This window comes from Engystomops pustulosus, chromosome 1 (assembly GCF_040894005.1).
Source record: "Engystomops pustulosus chromosome 1, aEngPut4.maternal, whole genome shotgun sequence".
Lineage (NCBI taxonomy): Eukaryota > Metazoa > Chordata > Amphibia > Anura > Leptodactylidae > Engystomops > Engystomops pustulosus.
Genome location: NC_092411.1, coordinates 39,252,489 through 39,269,468, shown reverse-complemented (window position 1 = coordinate 39,269,468; position 16,980 = coordinate 39,252,489). Strand labels below are relative to the sequence as shown.

The window sequence follows — 16,980 nt, the reverse complement described above, 5'->3', positions numbered from 1 at the left end:
AATCCTGTACGCCAGCGGGGTTTCATCATGATAAATCTCCCCCTATTGAACCCCTGCTTCCCTGCTAAATATAGTAGCACTGTAATCATTACAGTGTCGGCTCTGCTGCATATCGGGGAAGCAGGGGCTCCATGCATCAAATATCAATATGGTGCTCGAGTCCGTCCTTGGAAAGGGGCTCAGTCTATGAAGCAGTTTGAATCTGCGCTTGAAGAATGTAGTGAAATTATAGAGGAAATTATTGTGAATTATTCTTGCAGATCTGTGAATGAATAAGAACAATTCGGATGAAAATCTTTGCTCTTGGCTACTGTGGCCCAGGCTCGTTACAGAATATAACACTTATATAGAGGCAAGTATATCACAGTCTCCCTCAGCGCTGTGATGCTGTATGACAGCTTACACTGGCTTTCTTGTAATATGTGCAGCAGCCAAGTGACAGGTGATTCAGGTGCACCCGGCTGTACTATTGGTCTGTGGGTGGGGAGCACCTTACACACACCCTCTGCTATGCTCAGGTGTTACTGCCTCCCTCCACTGCCAGGCACAGAGCGTCCTGCTCAGGGGATTCTGCTCCCATTTTCTGCTTTCTGTTTAATGATTAGCACGGATTTTGGCTCTTTATAAGGTAAGATCTGTCCTGGATCCGTCTACTGTTTATTATGAAATGCAAACCCTAAACCTTGTCTTATTTCCTGGTGTCTTATATACAGTCACTAATATGTATTAGTCTATCAGTGGCTTAATCCCAGATATTTTAGTGTAACCCTTTACGGTGTCAGATCTTACCTGTCATTTTGTGACAATGGATATACAGGCAGTCCCCCGGGTTACATACAAGATAGGGTCTGTAGGTTTGTTCTTAAGTTGAGTTTGTATGCAAGTCAGAACTGTATATTTTATAATTGTAATCCCAGACAGAACTTTTTTGGTCTCTGTGACAATTGGATTTTAAAAATGTTGGGTTGTCATAAGAATCAGGATTAACAATAAAGCTTCATTACAGACACCTGTGATAACTGTTACAGCTGATTATTGTAGCCTAGGACTAAAGTAGAATAAATTACCAATATCCAGCGGTCCGTTTGTAACTGGGGGTTGTATGTAAGTCGAGTGTTCTTAAGTAGGGGACCGCCAGTAACTTAATTTATAGATATTTAATAATCCAATGCTGTGTGAAGAATCGGTTACATAGGAGCCGCGTGTATATAACCCAGCATTACATAGTATACAGATCCGTCACTCAAGTATTCATCTGCTCGGGTACTTGTTGGAAGTGTCAGAACATCATAAAATATATAGTAAACTTTTATGATGTGATGTAAGAACTTAATATCTGGACACAACACAACCCCTCCTCCTGTTCTGCTGAGCTCAGCAGTGATCGCCCCGGCTATGGTCACACAGTTTTCAGAAAGTATAAATCTCAGGTTCTTTATTGATATAAATGGAAAAAACTTTTTACTGTTTGTAATGCAAATATTAAAAAATGAAAAAATCGAAGTTTAAAAGTCAATAGAAGGCAAAAAATATAGTCAATATATGCAGGTTTGATCTTTGATCTGTATTTTAACATTTTTGGAAGCAATTTTGTGACCATAAATGCAGCCAAAAACTCACAAGCACCAATACAAGTGCTGGGATTCACTGGCTGATTTCTCTTAAGGGGGTATCCCAAATGTTATTGTTCTGCCCCTAACTGCAGGAGATCCCACTGATCAGGAGGGGGTCCCATTCTCACTTTATTGATGCATTCTGATATCCTGCGCAATACTATAGGAGTATTGGAGAATGCTGAGCACAGCGCTGGGGTATCTATGAGATTCTATGAAAGGGACGAAGATCGCTGAGCAATGTGATCATCTTTCTGCACTGCTATAGACAGTAAATGAAGTGACTTCATGCATTCTCCAACAACTGGGACCCCTGTTTTCATGATTGATGGGTTCCTAGCAATCATATTGTGATCCTGTATCCTGCGGATAGGGGATGTCAATAAAACTTGGCATAGTGTTATTGATGACATGTCAATATACCCTTTGGGTATAAGCATTTACAAATTTACATTGCAAATCTCATCCACTTGCTCTGAAAAACTACAGCGCAAAGTTACCTAACCACCTGTCACTGCGGGTTTACCCCATATCCGTCCATTTTTGCAATTTATGCAGAACCACATCTGCATCACCACAACATTATGGAAAGGAAGATAGAGGCTGCACACAATTTTGTTTTATCATTGCTACATTGTTTACACAGTCGGCCTCCGTTTTTGCTAGGAGTTATTAGCGTTTTGCGTTTCCTTTGTGTTTTTACTGCATTTTTGGTGCGTTTTTCATGCGCATGTTTCGAATCGCATGATTCTTTACTCGGTACCTACATGCCGCGTCCTGTTTTTTTTTCACATCACCCCCATCCATTAAAATGCATTGCAATCGCATTGCACTTGCAATGCGTTTTTGAAGCGTATCCATAGACTTTTGACACAAGTGGAAATAAATGCAAATAAGAACAAGCCCATTGAAAACAAAAGGACAGCATGCAATGGGACTTTGAAACGTCAAAAGCAACCACAGAATTCACGTGTGAAAGGGGCCTTATATGTTAGCTGTAGCAATATGTAAGATTGTAGCTCATGGGCAGCATGTGGCTTAGTGGTTAGCATTACAGTCTTGCAGCACTGGGGACCTGGGTTCAGGTCCTCAGATGAACATCTGTAAAGAGTTTGTATGTTCTCTTCGTGTTTGCGTTGGATTCCTCCAGGTCCTCCGGTTTCCTCCCACACTCCAAAACATACTGGTAGGTTGATTAGATTGTGAGCCCCCATTGGGGACAGGGACCGATTTGGCAAGTTCTGTGCAGCGCTGCGTAATCTGTAGGCGCTAATAAATAAAGGAATTATTAGTAAAGGAAACCTACCACCCCGATTCTAACTATAAAGGTAGAAGGGGTGGTAGGTGGATGGATGGGATGTGAGGATAGCCCTTTTTTGGGCTAATCCTCACATCCCGGGTGTCTTTTAGAAAACTTTATTGCAGGCATATGTAAACTTTATTAAGCGGCTAATGGGGCGTGGAGTAGCCGGACATGAGGCTACTAGTCGCGGCTACTCCACGCCCCAGTAGCCACGTTACTCCGCCTACCATTTAATCTTCGGCATGCAGCTCCACGTAGCTGCAGCCTTCTGCGCATGCGCAGTAGCTCCGGCCCCGGAGCCACGGCCGCGCAGACGAAGGCCTGCGTTCTGCGCATTCGCAGAAAGCAGGGGACTAGGACGAGGACGCGCAGCTACCAGGAGCTGCGCGCTGAAGATTAAATGGTAGGCGGAGTAACGTGGCTACTGGGTTGTGGAGTAGCCGCGACTCGTAGCCTCATGTCCGGCTACTCCACGCCCCAGTAGCCTCTTAATAAAATTTACATATGCCTGCATTGAAGTTTTCTAAAAGACACCTGGGACGTGAGTATTAGCCCAAAAAAGGGCTATCCTTACGTCCCATTCATCCACCTACCACCCCTTCTACCTTTATAGGTGGAATTGGGGTGGTAGGTGCCCTTTAAGGGCTTAATGAACTGGTGCACAACCAAAAAGGGTCTCAATTGACTCCATATTCATGAAGGTGAAGTAAAACTTGGTAGACCTGCTTTTTGTTTGTGTACAAGTGTAGGGATTCCAAAGCTGTACCAAAATTGTGTAAAAAAAGGCAAGAAAAAAAAATCTGCCAAAAAACTGTCAGAAAGCCAATAATAAATGCCCCAGTGGGGATTTGTGCTGTTACGAAGAATTCTCTGGCCATCACAGGAGAACTAAAAATGAGCCAACATGTCCTCAATTTTTACTATTTCCAATTTTTGAACTATTTCTAAAACTTTGCCCATTTCTGTTACTTGAAAAAAAACCCCCTCCGTTCTGAGATATGAATTCAAACAAATAAGAAAGATGATGATTTCAAGTTAAAGATTAAACTTCCTTGAGACGGTAACTGATCTGGAAGAATCAGGTCATAGGGGAAGTGTTTTTACGACGTGCCTTGCAGTGCATCTACCCCGGGCTCGCCCACATATACACAACTACAAGTTATAGGGCCAAAGATCGTTGTCATTAAATTCAGAAAGGATTTCAGGATTTTTGCTTATTCTATTGGCATTTTATTATTGATATATTGGACAATGTAAGTTGTTCTGGGATTTATATCCTAACAATCTGTTCTGGAATGTCTCTATAATATGAGGCCATTACTACAGTGAAACTACTCATAAGTTGGATAAGATTGTTAATAGAATGCGTGTTATGCTGTATCCACAGGAGATGCTGTTTGGGGGGGGGCTGATTTCTGGGGTCCCCTGATCAGGAGAATAGGGGATCTACTACACCTTAATGAATGATGTAATAAGCCGCATATACACCCTGCCAATTCATTTACTATCTATGGCAATGACAGAGATAGTTCTTGTGATTGGTGGGACGCATTTGAACAGTTTGCTAACTTCTTTACTGTGGATATGGGATTACATAAAAACGCATGACAACCTATTTATAGGTTTTAGTTAAATAAAAAAGGACTCATAATTTTTTTCATACTGAACACTGCAAACTTTTTCTCTAGCACATACATCACCTTTCAAAGTTTTCGCCTATCAACAAAAAAGGGATAACCATATGATCAGAGGGTTCCAGTAATAACACAAATCAATGAGTTCCTGTTGGGTACGGGAACCCGTGTTGAGCCTCTAAATGGGGCCTATAATATGAATGGAGGGGAGACCATTGATTCCCATGGGAGACATTGTCCTTTGGAGATTTCCCATGAAAACCTTGATCCACCCATAAACAGTAGGAAGAGTTTGCGGTTCTGTTGATATTGTTTCCATTCATATTTTCATCAGGTGGAAACCGTTTCTGAAATGGAGACATCGCACTGCTTCAGGCACTGGACCGGCGGTTCTGCCACCGTCAGCAGATTCATATTCTTCATGTACGTCTTTGGAGGAATGCTCTTCTGCTCAGGGTTTCTACTATCGCTCTATGTGTTCCAGGCCTGTAAAGTTGGGATCCAGAACTACTGCAACACAACCTTTAAAGTAGTGGGACCTTCGCTTGCCATATTGGGAATGGCTTCTGTTGTTCTAGCGAAATCTAGATCAAGGCTAGAGGCCAGTAGAAGACCATTGCAGAGCGGTGAAATAGATACGGACCGTTATTTTCTCTTTGGAGAAAGCCGGCAGTTTTTTCAGTGTTTAATATTTGGCTTTTTGATGGTGACTTGTGGGATTCTTGTCAGTATTTTGGGCGCTTGGTTACCAGGTTGTAAAGAAACTTTCCCAGATCAAAATGTTACTGGTACAACCTCGACCACCAGAACATGTGGACTCCTGTCTCTACAGATATTGGGACCAGTGATTATTCTAATTGGATTGGGTTCCCTTGTGATGGGTCATTTAAAGAAAAAACACAGTCGACAAAACCACGATGATCCAATGAATGAAGAGGAGCCCCAGGTCCCGGATGATGGCCGATTTCACGTCACTGTTGGTAAGACATTTACTTTCTAGCACATCTTAAAGTCAATGTAGAGTTTTCTAATGTTGTAAAACCCACAAATGTTGTGCAGGGCAAAGTTCTTAACATTCTGACATGGTATACGGGTACTTGTAGTGTTAAAAATGTAGTAGAAATCAGCATTATGTTTGTATATGAGGAGGAACACTGGGGATCTACCAAGTTCTACTTTTCCTACATGAATATGGAGTCATTAATTTTGGCTGTGCGGCAATTAGATAAGCCATAGCGACACAATTAAAAATCACAGTCTGTTACGGCACACAGTTCCTGTCCCTAAAAAAGAAACAAGCGACAAAAATAATAAATGATCCCCCCCCCTTTATCTGACTATAAATGACTTGAAGTCTGCATTTTTAAAAGTGTTCCCCTCTACAAATTCTCAGTTGTCTCAGGGCTGGTTGGTGGAGACTACGTGCTATAATGTCTCATACACTGTGCACAGAAAGTAGAGGACAATTCTGCTCTCTCCCAGAAGCATATAGGACATTGTATATCTCTCCAAAATGCATAGAAGGTCACAGGACTGGCACCAGCACAGAGTATATCTGGGCAAGTGCCAAGGCCCAGAGCTGATGGGGATCCCACATAGGACTGTACATAAGGAATCCTTGCGAGTGAGGGGGGCTTTATATAAAATAACCATGAGGGGCTGTTTGGTATTATAAACTAGGGCCTACAGAATCCTAGAGCCGACCTTCACAATGAGAAGACATGTAATAAGCCCCATCTCAGCAGGCCAGGCTTTATTATCCCACACACCTATGTGGCTGGTCCGGAGTGAGGCAGGCAGGAGGCGAGAGGGGCCTATAACTAAAATCTATTATAACTTTGCACTGTCTTACTAACAGGACCAACCTGGCTGTGATGGCTTAAAACTCCAGTCTTAATAAATGCGCCAGTGGCGGTCTAAGCCGTGGTACAATTCTACACAAGGCCACATCAATTGGTGAGGAAGTGGCTTAAGGGGAACTGGCATAGAAGCTCGGATAAATCTTCCCCTATATTTCTCTTCTTGAAGCATATAGGGCATAAGGGAAGATTTATCAAAAGTGTCTGATATCTGCCTGCAACTAACAGTTTATAAAATGAAGACTGAGCCCAGATCGGTTGCATGAGAAACTGAGTGCAAAACTGTTCTAATCTCCAGCCGCCTCTGTGTGCTTCTTCTCTTGACATTGGCCCCTGAATATTTTGCCTCACAGTTAAGGTATTAGTCAGTGTAGTACGTGCTCAGGGGAGAACTACAGTAGTAGCAGTCATAGCAGCTACTATGGGGCCCCCAGTGTCAAGGGGGCCCCAGCATCTCGCCTGACACACTACAGAATGGAGGATGTGCATTATTACTATGCAGCACATTGTACAGTATAATATGTATATAACACTGCACATCTTCCACAGTACACAGCATGAAGCAGCAGCTTAGATAAGAAATTTTGGGGAAGAGGAAGGAGACAGCAGAGATAAGAAATGTTGTGGGAGAGTAAGGAGACAGTAGAACAACAGGACTATGGATCTCTCATCTCTAATTCCTGCCATGTACTTACCTCATGTGGTGAGCAGCTACTGGGACTGATATGTGTATGTGACATATATGAATATTTTCTGAGGTGGTAGGGGGCCCCATTCAGAAGTCTGCTATGGGGCCCTGCGTCTCCTAGTTACGCCCCAGCACTTGCTGGAGTTACTAAGGGGCTTTGGCCTTTTGGTAAATCCAAAAGTGTTGTCCATTGCTCTCCCCTGATATTTGAAAATCAGCAACCCCAGCTCTTGATAATTTCCCCTATTGAGCGCACTGTCAGACAGCTGTCATCCAATCAGTGATCAGATACGTTATACATTTACGTTTTATGCTAGCAGTGAGACATTGGGATTGTTTTATAACCTTACTTTGGGCTGCTGTATTGGATCTCACTTGATCCCGTTGTCTCTGGATACATAGTGCAGCAGCGTGAGTTTGCTTTATGGCAGCTCCAATGAATGAAAAGCCAATGAGTAATGTCCAAGACTTTTACATTCTTCAAGAAGCAGAACAACATTCATTAACTAAGCAGTTACGATGATGATACACTCCCTTTAATGGGATCTCTCTTCTTTTACAAGTCTTTATAATCCCGTAATAATGTTAACATCAGAAGATGAATAACTGAAGTATAGAATAAATATAGAACAGTTATAGACAAAACATGATAGTTCTAGATAAAACACACTATCCCCTAATAAGAATACACTCAGGGGGATTTTTCAGTCTGGCCAGGACATAATTTTGTTGTGAAGGCTTTGTGCCACATTTATCGGGAGTCTAAGACACTTTTAAAAGTAGTATGGCAAAGGGTGTGGCTTCATAGAAGGGGACGTGGCTTCAGAAAAGGGGTGTTGCCTAATCAGCAAAAATCATACACTAAAAATGGTCTAAAAGCACCCAAATTATGGCACAATTTTCTGGTGTAAACTTTACCATATATAAGGAGTAAAGTTGGACTATAAGACGATCTATTATAACTCTGCACTGTCTTACTTTGAGACACTCCAATTCTGCCACAAATGGAAGACTTTGTGGCTTCTGGCACAACCATCTCCCCCAGTCCCCATAGAAGTCCATGGACATGCACACACCAGCCCTCCATTTCTCCTCATCACTGGGAGTCCGGTTGATGGCGGGGAAATCCCCTTTACATCTGACACTTTTGTTCAAAATAGAAATAAGATGTAACTTATTATAAAGTATAGAATGTATTATGGATCTTGGAGTCAGGCTTTGCTTCTTCATGGAATTAATAATAGTAATAATCTTTATTTATATAGCGCCATCATATTCCGTAGCGCTTTACAAATCACAGGGCACATATACAAATATAATATTACATTACAGAGTAATAACATCCATATGGAACAATAGGAGTGAGGTTCTTGGTGATACATCTATCATGTCTTGTAAATGTCTCCTTCACTTGAACCGTAGACATTGCAAGTACCAGGCACAAATATCTGATAAAAATCCTTCTCCTGCGCGGCAATCGCCATGAATACACACAGAGCAATGATTGTTAATGTGTGACATACCAGAAATATTAGGCCAGCTTCTAGTACCTGTACACAGAGCTGGTGGAGAGTTTTGTCTTAACTAAATGCATATCAAGTAAATTGGTGGAATGATCTGGATCAGGTCCACAAATGCTTGAAACAAGATAATGCTACAGAAATATTTAGGGCAGGTTCACTTCGGCATTTTGTTCACTGACAACATTGGATCAGTGGAAAAAAGCCCTTTTGAATAAAATGGGTCAGTAAGGCATCAATAACAAATCACTGAAGCCAGTAAGAGAAAGCTATCTGTATGCGTCCATAAGCCAACATGGCTTCAGTAAAAGAGCCCTTAGTCATGTTTTCCAGTCCACTCACAGCTGGCACCTACGGGCATGGTTTAGGCCACTCTCCCAAAATGTGGGCTTTAGAGTACTGATGTCTACTTCTCATTATGGCACTTTTGGAGTACCCTTAGGCTAAATTCACACAAACGTGTGCCCGCCATACCGTAGCACGGTGGGCACACCCCGGCGCCCAGAAGAAGATAGGGAGTGTCCTATCTTTTCCTTGGGTACGGAAAGGTATGGTGCCGCATGTGTGCTGCACTGTACGGCACCATGCGCCCATTGCCGGCCTGTGCAGCACGTATATACAACGTGTATATGTCGGCCGTATATACGTCCTCCAACGGCCGTGTGAATGCAGCCTTAAAAAGTAGAAAAAGGGTAAATGAAAGACCTATAGTGGTATCATGGTACACCGGTTCATCAGGTCCAAACTATAAGATGCTTCTCTATTAAAAATCCTGATATTAATGGTTAAAAAATAAAGGCCAATAATAGAAGCTTCGCTCACAATTCTGCTAGATGTTACCCTATACCCTTAAACATCTGCACTCTCTGGTGCTTCAATGATTTGAGGTTGAACCAGCTGGATGTCAGGATAGTCCTGGTCTTAATCAATTGAGGACCTGAAAACCTGTTCTTACCTGTCTGTTCTGGATTTATCGTGGTAGGTGCATATGTCCTTGTGCCGGTGGTGCTCAGCGCTTCCACCATCTATAGACAGTATCTCTTTATGGCTGACATTCCGCACTGTAATGTATACAATGTATCTCTGTTTATGACGGCTCATGTTTGGTATAAATATATGCACAACCAGGAGAGTGTATATAGTGGAAAGGAAGCTCAGATGTAACATTTCTAAACAAGTTACATTGTAGCTAAAAAAAATGCTCTGTGATTAAAGACTAAACAATTGATGTGGGCACATAACCTATTTAGGAAGTTATTGGTCCAACATATAAGATTGGAGGCAGGAGAAGAATAAAGTAAAGATTCAATGCAGAGATGTATATGGCTCATATATGAGTCAGTAATGTAGACTTTTAAAAGTATATGCTGGAATAGAAATCTCACAACCCTGGCGTGATGGATCTTCTATGTGCCATATGACATGGTGGCATGGTGCCATAAGACGTGGTGGCGTTGGATGAACAATATTATAATCACAATAAACCATAAAAACATTTGCTGTAAGTTTCTCCAAAGTAAGTATATGTGTCCTGTAAGGGTGACATCCCATCAGCTTGTCTGCAGTCCCCAGCTCAGCTGGAAATAAAAATTACAAGTGAAGCCTACAGATGGGAAAACTGCCAAAAATGTGGACTACAAGTCATATTATGACCAGATATAGTGTTACTCCACATGTACATACACTGGAATACTATGTTTGTTTAAGGTTTAGGTACTCTATAGAATGGCATTTTTAACCCCTTCACGACTGCCGTACGGCTATATACATCCTATTTCCACATGCCCCGTGCAGAAAGGAAGTTTTTTCAAACGGCATGACAGAAGCCAACTTCAAACAGATGTATCTCCTGAACCCTGGGAAAACAATTCTGGTGTCATAATAAATAGAAGAGTATCCCCTTTAATACGGTATATGGATTGTGCATGGATACTGAACAGATGTAGAAATATCTACTCTAAAAGAATAGATTTTTATGTACAGAATAGATTTCTATGTCCCGATTGAACTTTAAGAGTCAATATCCCTGATTTTCTAAAGCATCCACACATAATCCATATATTATATTAAAGTGAGCTTCTCCTGTTTAATTTTACACCAGAATTGTGTTTGTAGGTGCCAGGGTTCAGGAGATTTAGGCATTTGAAAAGTGTCCAGCCTGTCAGCTGAAGGCAGAATATAGCAGAAGATGCAGGAGACTTTCACTTTGCAGGAGTACGTGCACCCTCTGCATCTGTAGCTCAACCTGGGTTATGGAATAAAGCCGTACATATTTATATCATATTTTGGTAAAAGTTACTACTTCAATTCAATTCAAATGCAATTGTAAAAAATACAAAAAAAAAATATTTTTTAATTTATAGTCAATTATTGGCAAATTTTATAAAGAAAAAATAAATAAATAAATAAAACTATCAGGTTATAGTCTCACATGTCATGAAAAAAAGTAAAAACAGTTGTGATATGTAAAGCTTTTCTGTCATTTTAATGAAGCGCTTAGCAGAATGTAAAAATGGACAGCACCAATGAACTTCAGTGATGAAGGGGTTAATATTGTTGGTATATTCTAGTTACTGCTTCCTGTAATAGTGTAATTTGTGCTTCACAGGTGATACTGTTATCATATTCCCATCCCCACCACCTCCTTATTTTGAGGATCCTTTATCACCAGAAATTGGTTCAGATGGAGCAACTTTACCCAGGAGCGAAAATCCACCCCCCTACAACAGTATTTATAACATAAGGTAGGACAACATTGATTTCTGCTTGATGACCGCCAAATAATCTAGTACAGTGATGGCGAACCATGAAACCAAGTGCCTAAGTACCCCACTGATTTATCAGAAAGGGCCTAGATGGCAACATTGCTAACTTACCTCTGCAGCATTCAATGTTAGCAGCGTCCGGAGGACATCAATACGATCAAAAGAAGGAGGGTAAAATCTTACTGTCATTGTAGCTTCCCTCCAGGAAAATAATAAGGCCCAAAACTATAAATCCCATAGCTCCAATGGTAATCCAACCTTGTCCGCACAGGATCATGCGTGGAGTCCTGTATGGTGAACTCTGTGCTGTGGCCCATGTGCCCACAGAGAGCCCGAAGTGCCACCTCTGGCACAGGTGCTATAGGTTCGCCACCACTGATCTAGAACAATGGCTTTCAATCCAAGACTTTCCAGCTATTGCAGAATCATAACTCCACTTGTAAACTTGGATATATTTTTAGTGTATTTTTTCACAACTTAGCTAAATGGAGATGTGGCTATAAGTACATCAAAAAAGGACAAGGTCTATACCACTGTCCGCTCCACTATTTTTACCTCTCTTATAGCCTTGAATGGATAAGTCTAACACATATGACCCACGTGACAATAAGATGTATCCAATGTGGAATGAATGACAAATATGGAAGTATCTGAAGCAATAGTTTGACTGTATTTTAACGCCTTAACGCCGCTGAGCTTTTTCGTTATTTGGTTTTCATTTGTTGCTCCCCACCCTTTAAAAATCCATAACTTTTTATTTTTCTGTGCACAGAGCTGTATAAAAGCTTGTTTTCTACGCAAAAAAAAGTCCTTCCTAGTGACAGTATTTATTATCCCATGTCATGCACTGGAAAAAACACATTTAAAGAGAACCTGTCATGCAAAATAACCCCCTAAACTAAATATATTTTCATAAACTGCCATTAGAGAGCATTGCCTCTATCCCTTCATTGTCCCTCTACATGCCTGTAAACCTAAGCAATGAGGTCCTAAAGCTGTATGCAAATGACCTGTGAAATGTCCAATGAACCATTAGCATATTCATGAGTGGGAGGCACAGCCACACCCCCAGTGCATGACTGACAGCCTGTATAATGATGTGAGGCTGTATAATGATGTGCTTCCTGGTGCTGGTGGCCACGCCCCCTGCAGCCTGTGTGTGCATGTGTGTGTGTTTAGGAGAGATATAGCAGCTCCAGGCAGCCATGTTATAGCAGAACATGTCAGATTCATGTGTAGCTGATGTCTGTGTCTCTCACCTGTATATTAGGAGGATGCAGCATGTCAGCAGATGCAGCACACACACTAGTAATGCTTTACTATACATTACACACAGACATGAGCAGGGGGAGGAGAGGGGAGGGGAAACAGGGGTGACATCACTGCCTCTGACCATGTGACCAGCCTCATTTACATGATAAAGAATAGATGATTTTACAATGATTAATGTATGAAATAACTAGATAAAGGCTGGGATGGGATCCTTGTGAGCTGCTCCAACAGGTAGTAGTGACAGGACAAGTGACACAGACCTGATGACAGGTGTCCTTTAAGTCATTTTCTTGGGGGCTCTGTTTTTACAACTTGTTGTACCGCCCCAAATGACAACTCAAGTTCATTCTTTGGTTTTGTGCGTTCACAGCGATACCAGATTTTTATAGGTGTTATGTTTTAATAGGTTTTAAAAAATGTAAACTTTTGTACAAAACAAAAATCTTGGTTTTATCCCAATTCGGTTGCTAATAACGTTTTCATTTGTTGGTGTATGGAGCTAAGGTGTCCTTTTTTGCGGGACAAGATGACGTTTTTAGTGCTACTGTTTTGGGGATGTGTCGATACCTAACATGTTTATGATTTTACTGTTTTATTCATTTCTACTGTATTTTTAGACCCCCTAGGGTACTTGAGCCCTTGGGTGTCTGTTCACACCCACCATATACTGCAATGCTACTGTATTGCAGTTTATGGGGATTTTGCATTTTATTTTACTCACAGACCATTACAAATGCTGCCTAAAGAAAAGATTTGGAGTTAAACATAAACTCCCGGCTGTCTTGGCAACCGATCACTGTGCCCCGATGATGTCACGGGGCGCGCCGATTGAAATGAAGATAGCGGCATCCATGCGCCACCGTGCTTTAACCCTTTCACGACCCGTGACGTAATAGCACGTCACGGGTCGGCCGCGGGTGCATGGAGAGGGCTCACGCGCTGAGCCCTCTCCATAGCCGGTAAGTCTTTGCTGCATATTGCAGCAAAGGCTTACCGGTAACACCGATCGCGGGTGTTTTCACCTCGATCGCCGCCGGCAATGCTGCCGGCGGCTTCAAAAGGATGGCGGCGCGTGGGCGCCGCCATCTTTTCGAGGATCGCCGCTCCCCGTGACGTCATCGGGGAGCGGCGATCCGTCGCCATGGTAACCTCGGGTCTCGCGAAGACCCGAGGCTACTTCTGGTTAACCCATGCATTACAATGTGCTATCAGCACATTGTAATGTATGAGGAGTAAAATCCCCATATACTGCCATACTGTAGAATGGCAGTATATGATAGGATCGTGCAGACCCCCTAGGGTTAAAGTACCCTAGGGAGTCTGAAAAGTACTAAAAATAAAAATAAAAAAAAGTTAAAAAAAAAAAAAATTATAATAAAAAACCCTAAAAACTCAAATCACCCCCCTTTCCCTAGAACTGATATAAATATAAATAAACAGTAAAAATCATAAACACATTAGGTATCGCCGCGTCCGAAAATGCCCGATCTATCAAAATATAACGGTTTTTCACTGCGTTTAATCCCGTAACGGAAAATCGCGCCAAAATTCGAAAATGGCACTTTTTTTGTCATTTAAAAAAATTAAAAAATTCTATAAAAAGTGATCACAAGGTCGTACAGTCCTAAAATTGATAACATTGTAAACGTCATCAAAATCCGCAAAAAACGACACCACCCACAGCTCAGTACACCAAAGTTTAAAAAAGTTATTAGCGCCAGAAGATGGCAAAATCCCCCAAAAAAATTTTGTACAGGAGGTTTTAATTTTTTTAAATGTATGAAAACATTATAAAACCTATACAAATTTGGTATCCCCGTAATCGTACCGACCCAAAGAATAAATTAGACATGTCATTTGGGGCGCACAGTGAAATCCGTAAGATCCAAGCCCACAAGAATGCGGCACAAATGCGTTTTTTTACCAATTTCACTGCATTTGGAATTTTTTTCCCGCTTCCTAGTACACGGCATGGAATATTCAATACCATCTCTATGAAGTGCAATTTGTTACGCAGAAAATAAGCCGTCACACAGCTCTGTACATGGAAAAATAAAAAAGTTATGGATTTTTGATCATGGGGAGTAAAAAATGAAAATGAAAAAACAAAAAAGGGCCAGGTCCTGAAAGGGTTAAATGCTGGGTGTTAGTGTTATGCTTTATGCAGCAAACACCCGGTGACTATGAAGAGGGCTCAGCTTGTGAGCCCTCCTCATTTTCCCCCTCCCGCATCAGGACGTTCAGGAATGTCCAAATATGAGAAGGGGTTAATATATCAGATTTTAACATTGACCATTATGAAAATGATTGATCATCTATATAGGGAGTAGCACCCTATACCCTGTGAAGATGTCAAGAAAAGTAGAAAATATCCGTACATTTCGTGTTCTTCTATAGTGGAACCAAATAGTTGAACTTCCAAACATACTACTTTCCAGATTGTGCCCCTCTTCCCATGTTAAGATATTTCCAGTTTGATCCTACAAAGTACAATGTGCAACCAAAGAAGGGGTAGAAAAATAGCTGAATTTTTTATGGCAAGTGCTGTATTTGGTAATAGACAGTAAAAAGTATGTGGAGAGGTCGTATGAGCATGACCGGGATAAACAGAGGACAGGTGAGTGACCCCAGAGTCTGGCTGCAGGCACCACCCCGGGGGACAGCCAGCTATTACCTACTGCGTGTACTTATACGGTACGTTACACACTGCGCTTAGAGCGATAAGATGAGTACGTAGAGCGATAAGATGTGAATGTTATTGTAATGTTTTTTTTTTTCTCTCTCCTTTCTGCAGGGGCTACCAGAATGAGGGCAGCAGCAGTGGAGGCCAGGACTGTACGGTATATACTATTCCACTACCAAGTTACTCCAATGAATGTTACTCCAATGTGTATTTTGCGTCAGACCCTCCACCAAAATATGAAGAGAAAGATTCTCCTTTACCTGAAGCCTCTGCATCATCACCTACTACCCCTAGAGACCCTGCAGGGTCTTCATCTAACCCTGGACCTGACAACATCTAGGACAAATTGGAGAATTCAATGAGGAGTACAATACCATGTTGTGTTAACAGCATCTACAATGGACATGGATTGGCAGGTGCCACCTCCGAGTAACAACCTACAGAAAGACTTTACATGAGGTGTAATACATTGATATGTACATCTTTTATATGGAATATTAGACACGGATAAAGGCTACATTCACACGGTCATGTGCTAGCCGGGACCAGATCGGGGACGAGGACAGCATCGGATATAGAAGGGAAGGGGACTGAACGCTCCTCACACTTCCATTGAAAGATGGGCGGCTGCTCACTGCACCGTGACCGGGTGTCATAGACCTCGAAATGTGGCCAGATCATGGCCTGTATTGTGGTTGTGTGAATGTGCCCTAATAATGGCTTGGTACAAGTTGAATAAAAAACTTGATAAGTACAGGTGAGTGGACCCGAACTCCGTTCAACAACTCCACCTAACCTAGACTTGTTACTTGATGGGCAGCTTTACGCCCCGAGTAACTAGCTATGGTTTTGATTGGTCAAACCAGACCAATCAAAGCCATGCCTAGTTGCTAGGGGGCGTAAAGCTACCCAATTGGCTGCTTTGCAGCCTATCAATCAACTCTAGGTTAGGGGGAGCTGCAGAACGGAGGACACCGTAGCTAAAGTCTGGGTCTGCTTATCTCTACCTATTACACTTCTGTTGTGTCGTGCCATAAATAGATTTTGATACAATTGGGCATCATAGGAAGTGCCATAAGGAGCCACATGGAGTAAGCTCTGCTTATTTCGAATTCTGGTGGCCATCATGAAACCCTGGTATACACTATTGTGTGCATGACGCCATAAATGAACACTCCAGGTAAAATATATTTACTAACATTGTATAATTATTAAAGGGAACCTACCACCCCGATTCTACCTATAAAGGTAGAAGGGGTGGTAGGTGGATGAATGGGACGTGAGGATAGCCCTTTTTGGGCTAATCCTCACGTCCCGGCTATCTTTTAGAAAACTTTATTGCAGGCATATGCAAATTTATTTATGCGGCTACTGGGGCGTGGAGTAGCCGGACATGAGGCTACACGTCACGCATTTAATATTCGCCCGAGTCCCCCGGCATCTGCGACCTTCTGCGCATGCGCAGTAGCTGCGGCCGCGCAGCTGAAGGCCTGCGTTCTCTGCATGCGCAGAACGCAGGGGACTAGGACGAGGTTTAAATGGTAGGCGGAGTAACGTGGCTACTGGGGCGTGGCGTAGCCGCGACTAGTAGCTTCATGTCCGGCTACTCCACGCCCCAGTAGCCGCATAAATAAATTTGCATA

General features: G+C 42.1%; 1 protein-coding gene across 1 annotated transcript; it reads left to right on the top strand.

The window, feature by feature from the left end:
- Positions 1-449: 449 nt before the first annotated feature.
- Positions 450-16,641, top strand: TMEM171 (transmembrane protein 171). The gene is made up of 4 exons (XM_072138703.1): positions 450-628; positions 4,885-5,530; positions 11,226-11,361; positions 15,449-16,641. Exons 2-4 carry the CDS (start codon positions 4,903-4,905, stop codon positions 15,675-15,677), a joined length of 993 nt encoding a protein of 330 aa, XP_071994804.1. The 5' UTR covers positions 450-628; positions 4,885-4,902; the 3' UTR covers positions 15,678-16,641.
- Positions 16,642-16,980: the final 339 nt, after the last annotated feature.